The 15,346-nt window shown below is 50.0% G+C and overlaps 6 protein-coding genes across 6 annotated transcripts; 4 read left to right on the top strand and 2 right to left on the bottom strand.

Moving 5' to 3' along the window:
- Positions 1–388: 388 nt before the first annotated feature.
- On the bottom strand, positions 389–1,144 carry CCOS01_06453 (ubiquitin carboxyl-terminal hydrolase, family 1; the record flags this gene model as incomplete). The annotated part of the gene is made up of 1 exon (XM_060454622.1): positions 389–1,144. The coding sequence occupies one exon, from the start codon at positions 1,142–1,144 to the stop codon at positions 389–391; it is 756 nt and encodes a 251-aa protein (XP_060314322.1).
- Positions 1,145–2,565: 1,421 nt separating this feature from the next.
- CCOS01_06452 (uncharacterized protein) lies at positions 2,566–3,590 on the top strand (the record flags this gene model as incomplete). The annotated part of the gene is made up of 3 exons (XM_060454621.1): positions 2,566–2,721; positions 2,793–3,042; positions 3,103–3,590. The coding sequence occupies 3 exons, from the start codon at positions 2,566–2,568 to the stop codon at positions 3,588–3,590; spliced, it is 894 nt and encodes a 297-aa protein (XP_060314321.1).
- Positions 3,591–6,230: 2,640 nt separating this feature from the next.
- On the top strand, positions 6,231–7,035 carry CCOS01_06451 (ctr copper transporter; the record flags this gene model as incomplete). Its single annotated transcript, XM_060454620.1, has 4 exons — positions 6,231–6,359; positions 6,421–6,469; positions 6,525–6,840; positions 6,897–7,035. 4 exons carry the CDS (start codon positions 6,231–6,233, stop codon positions 7,033–7,035), a joined length of 633 nt encoding a protein of 210 aa, XP_060314320.1.
- Positions 7,036–7,596: 561 nt separating this feature from the next.
- CCOS01_06450 (alpha-ketoglutarate-dependent 2) lies at positions 7,597–8,608 on the top strand (the record flags this gene model as incomplete). The annotated part of the gene is made up of 2 exons (XM_060454619.1): positions 7,597–7,722; positions 7,793–8,608. The coding sequence occupies 2 exons, from the start codon at positions 7,597–7,599 to the stop codon at positions 8,606–8,608; spliced, it is 942 nt and encodes a 313-aa protein (XP_060314319.1).
- Positions 8,609–11,519: 2,911 nt separating this feature from the next.
- Positions 11,520–11,892, top strand: CCOS01_06449 (uncharacterized protein; the record flags this gene model as incomplete). Its single annotated transcript, XM_060454618.1, has 2 exons — positions 11,520–11,646; positions 11,699–11,892. The coding sequence occupies 2 exons, from the start codon at positions 11,520–11,522 to the stop codon at positions 11,890–11,892; spliced, it is 321 nt and encodes a 106-aa protein (XP_060314318.1).
- Positions 11,893–13,108: 1,216 nt separating this feature from the next.
- CCOS01_06448 (uncharacterized protein) lies at positions 13,109–14,012 on the bottom strand (the record flags this gene model as incomplete). The annotated part of the gene is made up of 3 exons (XM_060454617.1): positions 13,109–13,189; positions 13,501–13,558; positions 13,882–14,012. 3 exons carry the CDS (start codon positions 14,010–14,012, stop codon positions 13,109–13,111), a joined length of 270 nt encoding a protein of 89 aa, XP_060314317.1.
- Between the last annotated feature and the right edge of the window lie 1,334 nt (positions 14,013–15,346).

Genomic DNA, 15,346 nt, shown 5'->3' with positions numbered 1-15,346 from the left:
TCGCCCTGCCTCACCGAACCCCTCACCTCCCTACCTCTACCTGCTCGTCCTCACCTCGGTGTATCTTCTACACCTGGAGCCGGACTGGGGATTTCGGTGAGCAATGTGAGTACACCCATATTAGATGCCACATTGGGCAATCCCTTTGCGTCGCCTGTAGGAAGGAACAAGTTCCGGAATCATTCTTAAGGGACCATTGAAGTGACTCGAATAAGAACAAGGGAGGGCGTTTGAATTAAGTTAACTGCAAACGAATGTGTTCTCTAAGCTATGCATACCAAATTCCAATCCCTTTTACAATCTAGAGTTCCTCAAAGCAAACAACGCCGATCCCCATGCCACGTATCACACATCACGCACCGACAACCACCAAGACCACCAGACCTCACTACTCCCTCTTTGCCAACGCAACAATACTAAACTCCAAGTTCCCATCCGCAAACCCAATAAACCTCTTCACCCCCCTCTCTAACGCACCCTCACTCAACATATCCTCCCCCTCCTCCAACAACCCCCGATCAACAGGCCCATCCGACCCGCCCTCCAACTCCCACAAATGCCCATCCTTTCCTTTCACAAACGCAATAAAATGGTATCCAGGCTTCTCCTCCGCAGGCGGCGCCACCGTGTCCCCCCTCCTCGCAGCCTTCATATGCGCTTCTTCAAGCGGTAGGCTGTTATACAACACATCAGCCCTCTCCTCCCACTTTAACGGCTCCGCCTCTTTGAGCAGACTCTCAATCAACGAACCCTCCTGCACAAACTCCCTCGCGGGCCCGTTACCCACAGCGTGAATGAGTGCATACAACCCACACGCATTCCCAATCGTCTGCCGAAACCAAATCACAGGCTCCCCCGACCCGGAACCAGCATACGTCACCCCGTCTTCCTTGGCGAGCTTCGTGCCGTCGGCGGAACGGACGGCGTAGTACATTGGCGCCGGGGAGATGAAGATGAGGGCGAGCGCGGGGCGGGGCACGAGGGAGAGGAGGGAGGGCTCGTCGAGGCTGTAGACGTCGAAGAAGCCTAGCTCGGGAGAGATGCCGAGGTCGTGGATGAGGGATGTGAAGACGTCGGGGTTGTTTTCGAGGGGGATGACGGTTTTTTTGCCGTTGGGGGTGTAGTAGACTCCTTCTGTAGGCATGTTGGCGGGATGGTGGTTGGAATTATTTGAAGTTGGTTTCGTGTTGATGAGTTGATCTGTGACTTGTTCTGATGATGAAGTCTAGATGGTCCGAGCTGGATGATAAGTTGATTTGATGAATGATGAAGTTGTGATGTCGATGCTAAGGCGTGGAGACAGACGCCCTTCACTTACACGCCAGAGGCAGGCACGTCGTTGGGTGTACGCAAACCGAGCGCCTGCCTGGAACCCCGCACGGTGAGTTGTCTTCACCGCTTTGTTCCCGACTTTGAAGAGTACTTTGGCAATTGAGCTTCCAGGAGACAAGATGACCTTGACCGTTTCGATTCTTGTTCGATAACGGCAAATGGAAAAAATCCCTTCTATCGTGTGGCACTTGGGTTTGGGTGACCGCCGAGGCCCGATTGCGCTGCCTATTGCCTTGAGGTTGGTCTACTCAGCGGATTATGAGGGACAGGCCTGCGGTTGGAGTGTCCCTTTCGTACCTGTACCTCTGAGGAACTGCAACATCGCATTCGCATTTAGTTACGCGATTGAAGGCCACATATTCTTAAGAAAGTTCATAGCCATATGTAGCATGCTCATTGTGCATCTCAATGTCATCTTCGCCGGCATCTACTTCGCTACCCTTACCTTACCTTACCTTGCTCTTTCTGGAAGATAACATGATCCCCAGACTTTGGCTCAACCCAAAGCTCCTAGTGACATTCCAATGACTGGGACCAGACTTCAGCTTGAGCGCATGCTTTGAGAAGACTCCAAGCCAGTTCCCATCACCAACTTGGCTGTCGAATCACTAGCAGCCGAGCCAATTGACTCCGCCATGTCTGCTCGTCCAGGCGTGCCAGGCTCTCCACACTCCACTCTTCCCGTCATACCGAACATGTTCGGACATCGGCAGGTCACCAAGGTCCGAAGCCCCGGCTCGATGTCTCATTCCCCCGTCTCCCAAGGGTCCCGACTACCCTATCCAGGAACCACATCGGTGACCCCATCCCGTCGGCAGCCACCGCCATGATCCCACAGCGGCATTAGCGGGAGCTCCCCAGGTGAAACCGCGCCAGAGCTCCCTGCACATCACCCCAGGTTCCCAGCGCTCTCCCCAGGCACGGGCCAATGGCGAACTGCCTTTTAATCAGCCAACCTCTCATTCTTCTTCCTTCACCCCACGCTCCAGAGACCCGGAAGCTCCAGAAATTCTTGTAAAGGTTGGACAAGCTTCCCTTTTCTCGGCCCCGAGCTGACATCCAATACAAAGCTGCGCTGTGCTGCTGCTAGCTGTCCCTCTGGTCACGCAACCCCGACCCTCGATTCCCTCAACAGGCGGCAAAGGCACGTCAGTGAATCGTACCACTTTCCACCCTGATTTGTATATCAGTTGCGCCATTCGCTCTCGCTAGGTTCCGCCGAACTCTGTCAAAATGGCCGGATATCTCTTGCTTGTGATTCCAAGCATCCTCATCAGCTTGCTAGCTTCCAGAGCACCATTCATGATGACCACGACACCGCAAACCACCAAGCCTTGGGCCGACGGGCCCATGAAGCTCATCACCACGCCGCAATATGCAACCAAAAAGGTTCGTAGCTTGGGTTGGAATCAATAGGGATCGGGCCTAGTTGGAGGAAGCTCCAGCTAACAGTCCAATAGACCGACCTCTTCACGCTGGGCTCAACGCACATGGCCCTGCTGCACAACTCGATCCTGCGAGGTTACAACTCCATCTACCAACAAGCGCCCTACATTCAGGAAGCAGACAAGGCAGACTTTATCGGATACTCCCAGACCTGGTTCAAATTTGTCAAGTCGCACCACGATGACGAGGAGGAGTCGCTCTTCACCAAGGTCGAGGACCTTCTGGAGGACAAGAATGTCTTTGCCGAGACGCATAAGGAACACGGTACATACCTGATATCCACGACACTAACTCGCCATGATCAGCTGACAAAGATATGAACAGAATCATTCCTGGGCGGCCTCGCCGAGTTCAACAAGTACCTTACCTCCCTCTCCTCGCCGGCCGACTTCTCTGGCGACAAGCTGCTCGAAATCATGAAGAGCTTCCAAGAACCATTCGAGAACCACTTCCATAGCGAGATCACCACCATCGCCGGCATGTCGGAGCACCCGAATGCGCCCAAGGAGGGAACACCGGAGGCGGCCAACGCGAGTCTGACGTTCAAGACGTGGGGCAAGAGCACCGTCACCAAGGCGGGCACGGCGGACGTAGTGCCGTTCTTCCTGCTGAACCTGGACCGGACAACGGAAGACGGGTTGTGGGCGAACTGGCCGCCCATGCCGGCGCCGATCAAGTGGGGATTGATCAATATCGCTGGTGCTTGGCACTGGGGGTGGTGGAAGTTCGCCAGCTGCGACGCGGCAGGCCAGCCGAGGGAATTGTACGCGCTCGAGTCCAAGACGGAGGACAAGACCAAGGCTGAACTGTAATGGAAATTGTTTGAGATGGAAGCGGAATTTCTATGGCTTGCTGGGACGAAAGACTGGCGTTTCGGGGGAGTTTGGAGCCTGTGTATCTTTACTTGTAAAATAATGCTCATGGCGGGCAGAAAAGCTAGCTCCTATGCCTAAATTACTGGATGGCCGCTGAAATCCGTCACCCACCTTGATGCTAGGGCCCAGGTCCAAGTGCGCCGCAAATAAAGTTGAGTGGGGAGGTGTTCGGCGACAGCGTCATTCGTCGGCAGCAAGCCGTGAGATCGGCGGGAAGAATCGAGGCATGGGAGCCGCAGTTTGAAGGGGCGGGAAAGCGAAGCTAGAGCATGGCGGAGATTGCGAGCTAGACGCTAGAGTTGATGTTGCAGCAGGCTTCCCTGGTAGCCTCATCTATCCGTCCTTGGCTTTGCGGTCGCAGCTGTGAAGCCTCTGGTCTCTTGACCGATATTGTTTTCTTGGGAATCCAGACAGAGACATGCAGTGAAAGTAGCAGGTAGGCCAAAAGGTGAACACCATGTGGTTGGTGATGAGGCGGCCAACAAGTAGCGAGCGGGTTGTAGCGAGCAATTTAGAGAGGCGAGGCGAGCTGCAATGCGACACAATCCAACGGCAGGCCGATATTGCAGAAGCAGACGCACAGCGCCGGGGCGGCGGAACCCTCCTGTTGTGGCCCAATTGAGGGCGCAATCAAACTTGGGGCTCTTTTGGGCGCTTCACAACCACAAGATCCGAGTGCGCCTGGTTGGATCGGTTGGAATTCTCGCAGGCCACAGCCTCGTACACTCCACTGTTAGTTAGCTACTTGCTCAGGCGAGGTAGCAATACATGAAGGGATTGCATCGGCGTCGGGAATCGGGAGGCTAGAATCGACAATCTTTCGCAAATATTCTCAGGATAGCGCACGGTAAGTCGGGGGCGTCGACCACTTTCGGTTGGCCGATTCCACCGCATCGCATAGTATTGACTGAGAGTGGCCTTGAGAGCTGCGGCCAAAAGTCTCGACTTTCTAATTGGGGAGAATCGTCCCGAGTCGCAGTCTGGCCCCGCAACACAAGGGACAGTATAGTGACCGTATCTGGTGAGGTTGGAATCGCTGGATGTACGTACGTGACGCGGCTGGTGGCGGGCGTACAGGGCGTCTAGAGAGATGGCTCAGACTTCACCGTCATTCCTATGAAGCCTGGGACAAGTACCCCATAATCCGGCGTTGGGATGTGCGACCTTCTCGATTTCGACGATCAGCCCGACGGGAGACAGGGCTGGACTCATGAGGTGCAGGTCCTCATCAGCAACAATGCTGGTACAGATTACAGTGCCTCATTGCCTCCCTCTCTGTGAATCTTGAACGGGGTTGTTGCTTTGTCAATCTGTGGTCTGCTGGGTTAGCTGGTAATTCGAGCCTCGGGGTGCATCTGCGATGCAGCGGCCGAATGTGACCTGCCTGCTGTCACTTTGCCAGAGGGACTAGAAAAGTCAGTACCTGTGTAGCCTGTAGCCTGTACTGTGCAAGAGCAAGACGCGACCTTATGAGTGAGAGGGAATACACGATGCGTTGAACATGGAGAATCGCATAGCAAGAATCGAGACTTGGAGCCGGGACATGTGTCGTGCAGGAAGTTGGGAAGCAAACTGGGGCACTTCGAGGTTGCAATTGGGCGTAAACTTGCTCAAAAACTCTCAGGATGCTTGAGGCAGGAAGCGATAGCGCTGTCTTGGCAGCAGGAAAGGCAGGAAACAGAGCAAGAAAGAGCAGGCAAGAGAGCAGATTTACCCCCGGTCTCCCCGTGCGGTTTTCTTACATGCGCCTACCTGAACATACGATAAGGCAGGTCACTCCAACATAGACCTCGTTGGCTGTTTCCTTCCAACATCATGTCCTGCTGTACGTACATCGATGTACCTTATGTAACACAGGCCACACGGCAAGCGCGAACTGTGAACATGAAGAGCCAACTTCTTTCTTTGGCACTGCAGGCAAGAACAGAAGGTCGCGCCTTGCCTTACGTTTCTGTCCCCGAAAAGACATGGAAGGAATGGTACGTGCCTTAGAGTTCAAGTAAAGGACTTCGTCAAGTGGAGCCTCATCAGATAATCATCGACACATCCTCGTCGCTGCATTTACACCGATGCCCCTCAATCAGCGACAGTCCAACCGGGACGACCTACGCTCTCTCCCACTCCATCCGTGCTACGATGTCTACGTCCACGGATATCGTGTTTTCTCTGCCCACCAACCCACCGAATCTTACTTCTAGACCCTTGTTTTGTCTCTCGGGAAGGAATCTAGCGCAAACTGGTCCTTGTAACTCGCTCTATCCCATGGAAATCTAGCGCAAAGTGGGTCTCTTGGCAAAGGTCGTTCTTCCCTTCGCGGCAAAGAAGTGAGAAGATCGATCGGCTTCCCTGCTGACGCTGCCTTTATATAACAATGTCGAGACATATCCCCATTACTCAAACTCTATTTTGTCTTTTCTTCTCCAGCTTCGCTCTACCGATACTCTGACATCTTCCAGGCCCCTGCTCCTTCGATCGATCGTCGTTTAGGAGTATCACGACATCAGTACTAGGTTACAACTACTACAACTAATAGCACCACAAATTGCCTTCAGCAGCATCTACGAATAAACCGACAAGATGGACGGCATGTCAATGGCCACCACCACCACTGCCATGGCTGCTACTGGCACCATGAGCATGGCTGCTACCACCAGCACCAAGGCCGCCATGTCTGGCATGGGAAGCAGTACTGGCTGCAAGATCTCTGTACGTCCTGGCCATTACCATCTGTCTCTACTATCCATGGCGCCTACTAACCGCTTCATAGATGTTGTGGAACTGGAACGTCATTGACAGCTGCTTCATCAGCAGCCAATGTACGAATTCTCTACCTGCGCCGACGACAATGATAAACCACTAACACCCATACAGGGAAGATTACCTCCAACGGCATGTTTGCCGGCTCATGTATCGGGGTTATTCTCCTGGTCATGGTTCTTGAGGCTCTTCGCCGCGCCACCAAGGAGTACGACAGATACCTCATCAAGGCCCACAAGCAGCAATACGCCAACGCCGGTGCCGTCTCCCCGAGCTCCGCTAGCGCCGACGACCACGGCAAAGGCCCCTCCGGCTCCGCCGCCGCTATCGCCGCAAACGTCGTCCCGCCTTTCCGCCCCAACGTTCTGCAGCAAGCCGTCCGCGCACTCATCCACATGTGCCAATTCGCCGTCGCTTACTTTGTCATGCTGTACGTTGCCTTGACGCTGCCTTCACCTCAAAGAATGGCGCTAATATTGTCCTTAGTCTTGCCATGTACTACAACGGTTACCTCATCATCTGCATCTTCATCGGTTCCTACATCGGTGCCTTCCTGTTCCAATGGGAGACTATTTACGATGGCCCCACCTCTGCTGCCAGCGAGGCCACCGTCTGCTGCGGTTGAACATGAATAAACAAACTTGATACACCAGCTTCAGGCTGACGAATACGGGAGACAGCATACGACGTCTTTGAGGAGGGATCATAATACTATACCCACGCAGCGTTTCAGCTGCCCTACTGTTTGAATCTTAATTCAGCGCGAATAATACATCAACACTCTTCAACATCAGCAAATTCCGATGCCCAACCCCTTCTCCTCCCCCTCGTTATGTTATGTGTGATGGATGTAATATCCGACTTCCTACCTTATGTTGGGAATATGGCCGTCTTATTGCCGAGAGCTTAAACATTAGCGCTTGCTCAACCCTCTTCCCTCTCCGACGAGTCCCGCACTCTCTTAGGTGTAAGATGATTGGATCAATCGTCTACCCGTCCTATCCCGCGGAAATGGACGGCTTTCATCTACTGATCGGAAGAGGGGAATAAGTGACTCGGATACGTGATCTCAGAGTACGTCTCGAATCATCTTAACTATCAATATAAATACCCCCCATCTTGCGTGCCCAAGCTCAACATCTGGCTGCAAACCATCCCGACCACTTTCTCCATACAGACTATTGCAATGGCCATCACCGAACTTCATACCAAGGAGCTCAGCCCCAGCTTCGGGATCGAAGCACACAACTTTCCATTTCAACCTGACACACTCGATCAAAGCGCTCGCCTGATTGAAGATCTTGTCAAAAAGGTAAGCTTCCGAGTTACCCTTCTTATCTGTCAAGCCTCCCTATCATACTTGACTAATAACCTCTGAACAGCACGGCTTCCTCGTCATCCGCAAAAGCGGCCTTACAGACGAAACCCACATCGCCCTAGCCCGACATCTCGGCGAGCTAGACGATGTCAAGCCCTACAACAAAGCGGGTCATATCAACCGCCTCCAGTACGACGAGCTCTTTGACGTAGGAAACATCGAGGCAGACGGTTCCATTGTCGACCCTATATCCCCGCGTGCCCAGGCTGGGTTGGGTAATGCTCTCTTTCACGTCGATTCGAGTTTCAATCCTAGGCGGGCGGGCTATTCCATGCTCCTGGCACATGAGTTGCCTCCCCAGGGTACAGGTGGAAGCACAGAATTTTGCGATACCAGGGCTGCGTGGGATGGGCTGGATGAGGATATGAAGGCGGAGTTGACAGAGAAAGACTACGTTGCTTGCCATTCTATCCTGCATTCCAAGAAACTCGCGGCCCCGGAGCACTTTGCGAACATTGAACCCGCAGACTATCCAATGGGACGACACAAGCTCGTGCAAAAACATGAAGCTTCCGGACGGATGAACCTTTATCTCGCAATGCACATCCACCATATCGAGAACCTCACTCCGGAGGCCTCAAAGACCTTGTTTGAGAAGCTCTTTGACCACGCTACGCAGGAAAAGTACCGCGTCGTGGTGGAGTGGGAGGATGTCGGGGATATCGTCGTCTGGGATAATACCTGCACGATGCACCGCGCCATGGGCGGGGAGTTTGCGTACAAGTATAGGAGAGATATGAGAAGGGCTACTGTTCATGATGGGAGTTCGCAGGCATGGGGGTTGAATGAGAGGACGGATGTGAGGCAGGGGTTGCCGTGATGGTCCATAGATGGTGGGTGGCGGGAGGTTGTGGAGATTGGACACATGGGTGCCGGACATCTTGGATATGTTCGCTGGGGGATGTCGTACAGAGAATTGAACTGTTTCTTTGGTTTCTTTGTTGTGAACAATCATCCCAGCCGTTGCTTACTAGCAGCTTGGACGTGGCTGCTGTCACTGAGGGACTCGGTGCCGAGGTCGTTTCTTGGATCCTTTGTTGAAGAAACAACTGTCGTTGATAGTTGAGGAAATAGATCTCGTGCCTGATTTGCCGGCGAGACCCCTGTTATGATGACCGTTGTCGATTGTCCGGCCACGAGGTTCTTCGTAACTGGCTATCTCAGCATTTACCGCAGTAGGCAAGATTTAGACACATGCAGTAAGCAAACTTCGCGATACTGGTACGCTCTTTGTCTACTAGCAGGAGACTTAACTCGATCAGTTGTTCACGGTTTTACCAAACTGCGTCATCGGAGGTAAGCAAACATGTCCTTCCGCCCAGCCAACTTTTGACGCGAACACGCTCATCTTTTCAGTAGAGGTTGCATTATTGAATCTTGAGGCCTTTGGTCGGAATAGCCATTCATTGTCACCGGCGGTTGTGAACATCGGCTAAAGGAAGAAGGAAAAGCTTGGAGCAATGCGTCCTGATGGCTCGTGGATGTGGCAATGGTTTGAGAGGCGGACGGACGGACTGGCGGTAGGCTGGATCATCTAATCAAAGTGTCAATGGTTTCTACTAGTTTAGGGTGAATGCTGCCGTGCGACCCTATGGCAAAGTCACAGAGGTGCTAGGGTAGTCTGAAGGACAGTTCTCTGAACAGCTTCATCTTGACCAGCCAAGGTGACAATCTACAAGCATAGCGGACACGAGAACAGTCAAGTGATCTAGATCCCACAAAAACGTCTATTAATTCGTGTCAGTATAATCTGGAGTATTTAAGGGCGGGATTGTCCAGCATGGATGCAGGAATGGCCCCTATCTAAACACCAAGAGCATCAGCACAGCGAGTCAATTGGCAGATTTGGTTTTCAGCCCCGAAAAGAAATTGTCGGCAATCTTACATTCACAGCTTGAACCGTCTATCTATCTTGAGGTATTGAGCTATTATCATTACCCCTGCTCAGGAAATTCGGCGAACCTCGCACATACTGATCGTACTAAATTCAGGGCATCATATCTACAAACCGGGTTACCAAAGAGCTACCCAGCCGGCATTCCTATACAATCGGAGATTTGAACTGAAACAGGACGAATGAGAGCATGGATTCTCCCATCCTTACGAAACGATTTACCTGCCCTTATGTGCAGTGCCCATATTACGAATTCGCCGAGTTCCCAACTGAGATCGCTCGAAATGCGCATACAGCAAGGCACTTCCAGTGCTCGTACTGGTGGATTTGCAGCGAAACGTTCGATACTTTGTCAGTTGCAGAATATCACGAACAGACGCACGACAATGAATTTGGCAAGAACTTCGAGTGTTCTGGGTGCAATCAGAAACATCCCACTATGATCGAATATAAAAGGTGTGAAATATCACACCAGGGCGACCGTGATCAGAACGGCCCTAACTGGATTTGTACGAAATTGAAAGATGATGGGACTAGTACGTGCAACACGCCCTTCAAGCGCGAAGAACATTCCGAGTTTGTGAGCCACTTGTCGGAACATAACATACCATCCGATCAAGCGTCCACAGATATCAAAGATTATAATGTCACGTCGAACGGACAAAGTTTCTGGTGTGAAAATTGTGGCCAGGTTCGCAAGCTCTATGATTCCGAATTCGAGAGTTACCCCCGTTTCTATGGGCACTGGCAGACGCGGTGTTTGGATCACCGCTCACGGCATATGATATCCTTGCGGGAAAGTGCGCTGCAACAGCCTAATCAGGAAGCGTCTTGATGAGGTTGAGGAGACTGATGATAATGAATCTAGCGATTGTCTACGATCATTAGCTAGTGAACCAGAGCAGTGAAATATGTACACGAGAATCTAGCTGCTAGTTGAATATCTTTTCTATAAGAAAGTACCTGAATTTATATCCTTATCTTCTTTCTCATACAGAGTTTCTTTTAGCTTGATAGTGACACTCACATAGCTCTGGTTTGAGCAGGCTCTTCTTTCACGCATCACAAGAGTAAACACATTGACACCTAGTCGAATCTCATTGCCGTTAATGACTAATAGCTTTCAAAATGGTTTACTGAAACGTAGTCTCGAAGGCTGTCATCGGGGGAGGGTCACCTGGCCACAATGGTGAAGACGTATTTGCCGCCGGGGCATGTCAACGCTGGCAAACCGCAAAAAAGGTGAAGACAGGCGAGCTGAATCGCCACGACTCATAAATCCTTAAAGTGACCGAGCCATGTTGTCATGGGACACTTCTTGCAGATATCCCAAAGAGGCGTCTGACTTGACATCCGCTGAATGATCCTCAAAGCGAATCTATGATTCGTCTCGTGGTGCATAGCTTTTCTGGTGGTCAGTATCGAGGAGAAATCATTGTGAACTTTGCATTCATATTTTCTTTCGTCACACAGAAAGTCTTTATTGCTTTTTCAATACCAAATCAGATTTTAGTATTGTCACTCAAGAAGAGTAAAACCCACACCACCTAAACTATTCATAAATCATTAGAGTGTAACAGTCAAGAATGTCGAGAGCACGAGATCTTGCTCTACGTGGTGAAGTGTATCGAAACACCGATGTATAAGAAGTGAGATTTTCTACTCAAAGTGGGAAAACAGTCCCTCGCTCAGGACTTTCGACAAACCTTGCACTTGACCTACAAGTTACAATCTTGAAACTACAACTTAACTCACGAACCAAGGTCGCTTTCGTTTTTATCTGCCCACAAAGTCAGTGGACAAATTTGGCACATGCTAACGGCATTGTCACGAAAGTATGTCGCAGAACCCGTTTATGGATGTCATACTCGCAATTGTCTGCTATCATAAGGAACGCATCGAAAAGTTCGATAACAAAGCGGAACGAGATGCGCAAAAGAAAATGCATGTTACGTGCACGTATTGTAGGTAGTCAAGCATTCGACAGTGTGGCGGATAGGATTGATCACGAAACAGCGCATGTTACGTGCTACTATGGGTATTGCAGCTTGCAATTCCAGAATGGAAACCTCCGGAAGATCCACGAACAAACCGAACACTTTCCTGGCAGTTTCATGTGTACTTTTTGCGAACAGCCTTATGGGAATGCACTCCAATGGAGAGCATGCGAAGCATCACACGGTGCTGGCCGTGGACAGCCCCAGGTCTAATGGGTATGTTCGAAGGCATCGGCCATGAATGGGAAAACGTGCAACACATCTTATACCAGTAAACAAGGTACCAACTACCAAAACCACCTGTGAATACGGCATGGCTATCACCGAACGGAGGATGGATGGAAAGAGATTCTCGATAAAACTTGTTTCAAGCATAGGTAGTGTATTCTGGTGGGGGCGTTGTGGTAAGGGTCTCAAATACGATGACCCGGCGATCAAAAGGGATCTCAAGCTCTACGGAATAGGACAATTACTTCGTCTAGATCACATACAAAAGCATGTGTTGGAAGATGGCGGCATCCATTGGCAGTGGCCTAGTCCGGGGGTGAGAGAGAGAGAAAATTCGTAGAATGAAAATCAGCTATTGTGCTCAATGATGGGCCGCTGGATGAACGGAGTAAGAAGCGCGAGAGGGAGGCGATTCATGGGAGAAGTCAGTGATTGTGCTTGATGATGAGCCACTCAACCATGAGAACAGGGGATATTTCTTAGGACCTAGCTACTGGCCGAATATCTTGGACCTACTCAGACAGTTCAGTGAGTATATTCCATCATCAAGGAAGTGCAGGTACAGGACGAGTTGAAATAAACTGTCTGAAACTCTCCCCACGAGTGGTGATTACCTTCTCCAGAGAGATCCTTAAACATACGACGTAAAGCGACGCGGCAATTACCAACAGGTCATCTCAGAATGCAGGTTATTACACGCTGAGTCAAGGGCACATTCTTACATGCAGTGTTTGGATCTCGGGGCCGGCGCCTGTTTGCTGCGAAGTGGAAAGTTCTTTTTTGCTGAACTCAATTCTGGACGATGAGTTTCTCAAAGGGGGCGATGGGGATCATCTATTCAATATGACGAAGACGCACGTGTTCATTGCCGTGACACCGTAATATGATTCTAATCAGAAGATCTGAAAATTTCTTATTTAGGCAGACTCGTTTCACTAAAGAAGGCCGGAGAGGTTCTTTCAAATGCCCTAGAAGGTCACCCATTGAACTCAAAGGCATGATATCCAGATTGAGCCATAGATCTTTTGCACTCGAAGCAGCGGGATCCAGGACGTAGCTGACAAAGTGGAGCCCCCCTGGTGGCGGTTAGTGCTAGAATGGAGTCATGGAATGGCTTTCATTCTGATTTCACCAGATGACGTTGGAAATTTGCATCCAGAAAGAGAGTCTTAGCCGATGAATGTTAGTCAAGAACAATGCTTTACCGCCCGAGGTAGAAGATTTGCAAGGGTATGGAAGTAGAACAGTCCAAGAATCCCAGCACTTTACGGGTCTGGTCCAACTGGGGTGTTGAAACGTAGCATTAATTCATTAGTAGTATATCAAGGGTGGACGTGTCATTCTTCGAGGTCAGGTCGAGACACACCACGACATCAGAACTACACAATCTCCAGACCTCGCACTTCCCCTATGAATTTGAGCGTCAACTCTCTCTATATCTTAAATCATCACCACCAATCTAACGTAGTTAAGGGTACCTACCACTTGATTTTCTTATCGGCATGGTCACGCGCCTAGAATATACTGACCTTGTTATTACAAAAGCATCATGTTCGCAAACGGGACAGAACGTGCGGAGAGGGATCGACGCACAAACGGAAACTCTGTCACAAACGGGAACCACAACCTGAATTCGCAGATCAACGGAGGTCTATCTACAAATGGAATCAGTATTAATGGCAGCAGAAATAATGTCAATGGCGCCCATGTCTATGTGTGCTACTACGGATATTGCGGCCAACGATTCACTACTGAGGCGGCTTATTCATCTCACATTGATGAAGAGCACCAAAGAAGGCCTAGTAATCAGGAATTTCCGTGTACCTATCCGGGTTGCGGTACTTTCTTCTCAGTTGCGACGGACTGGAGAGATCACGAACTTGAACATGATGAGGAATATATCACGAATCCGACCAACATTTACTGGGTTTGCTCAGAACCTAGAGGTACAGGAGCGTGCAACACATCCTTCACCGCGAAACAACGTACCCAGTTCGCAGAACACTTAGTAACCCTGCACGGGGTGGGCCGATCATGGAGTGCGGTGATCCCAGTCCTCGGGAGATCGAGTTTTCCGATCTACGCTGACGGATTCTATTGCCCATGGTGTGTTAAGGGTATCAAATACAACGATCCAGACTTGTTACGATCCTTTGTTATCTGTGGTTTGGACCAGCCGCTGCGTTTGGATCACTTGCAACGGCACATGTTAGACGATGGGAACTCTAACGGGCACTTGCCTACTGCGGGAGTTTGAGACGAAGTACAAGAGGGAGGCATCTGACATAAGGTACTAGAAGTCAGTGGTTGAGCTTGATGACCACTGGTTGCTGAACCATGGGAAAAATGGGTGCCTCTTAGCATGTAGCTGCTAGTTGCATGTTCGATATATCTTTAGAGTACTTAGGCGGTTGAGCACGCTTGAGTATCAAAGAAGTGCAAGAGAAAATTAAAAAAAAAAAAAAAAAAAAAAAAAAAAAAAAAAAAAAAAAAAAAAAAAAAAAAAAGAAGAAGAAAAAAAAACACCAATTTCTTTAACATCTTCCCTGCATTAAACGATTGTAATTCAGTTCCTCTTCCACCGGAACTTCGTATGATATAATGAATTGGCACCTAGTGACAGGTCACTACGCAATAATCAATACCCAACACCTTATGGATGGTGGTAATTTGTGTTTGGAATCCAAGACAGGCGCCCAACCATAAGAGTCATATTTGCTATCAGCCTCGACTCTTGGCAATGATCTCATTAGAGGCGGTAATAAAGATCATCTATTCAAAGTAACAATCATGCACATGTTCATTTGCCAGGACATAGAAAACGCCACCCTACCGCCGCACCGTCAACCAAGATAGAAGGCCTGAATAATCTACCGCAGAAACATTCAGGCCCACAAAGAAGACTGGAAGGATGTGGCAACTGCTTGTTTGACATCGTTTACCGCATTCTTTGTGGAGAAACACCGATCCTTGCTGGCCGACAGAAAGTTTTCACCAATCAAACTCTTGGCCTTTACCGACCATCATTCGTCATGGCAGGATACCCAGATATTCTCCGCAAATTTCGCGATGTCAGCGAGTTATTCGTCCTTTCAGTCAATATTCGGTATCTTGAGTATCACAAGGTTTCACGCGCTAGTCGGTTAATATTATTGCAGACTTGCGAACACTTTCATACTCAATTTTGACATCATCCGCTCGGCATTAAAGCCTTTGAGCGTCGGATTGCCAAGGATACAATTACGTAGTGGCGTTTGAGAAAATCTCCATAAAGAATCCATCCAGGAATCAAAGTAACCACAAAGCCCTACCCACGAACCGTCTAAAGCTCATGACGGCAATCTGGACTATCTATCTAAGGTGTCAAAGACATACTTACCGCTGAATCATGGTAAGCAACACCATACAACTGCGCGACTTGTCATCTTATACATTCCGG

The sequence above is a fragment of the Colletotrichum costaricense genome (assembly GCF_030867565.1).
Source record: "Colletotrichum costaricense strain IMI 309622 chromosome Unknown Scaffold_6.1, whole genome shotgun sequence".
NCBI classification, from domain to species: Eukaryota; Fungi; Ascomycota; class Sordariomycetes; order Glomerellales; family Glomerellaceae; genus Colletotrichum; species Colletotrichum costaricense.
Note: the sequence above shows the minus strand (reverse complement) of the source record. Positions and strands in the feature narration are given on the sequence as shown.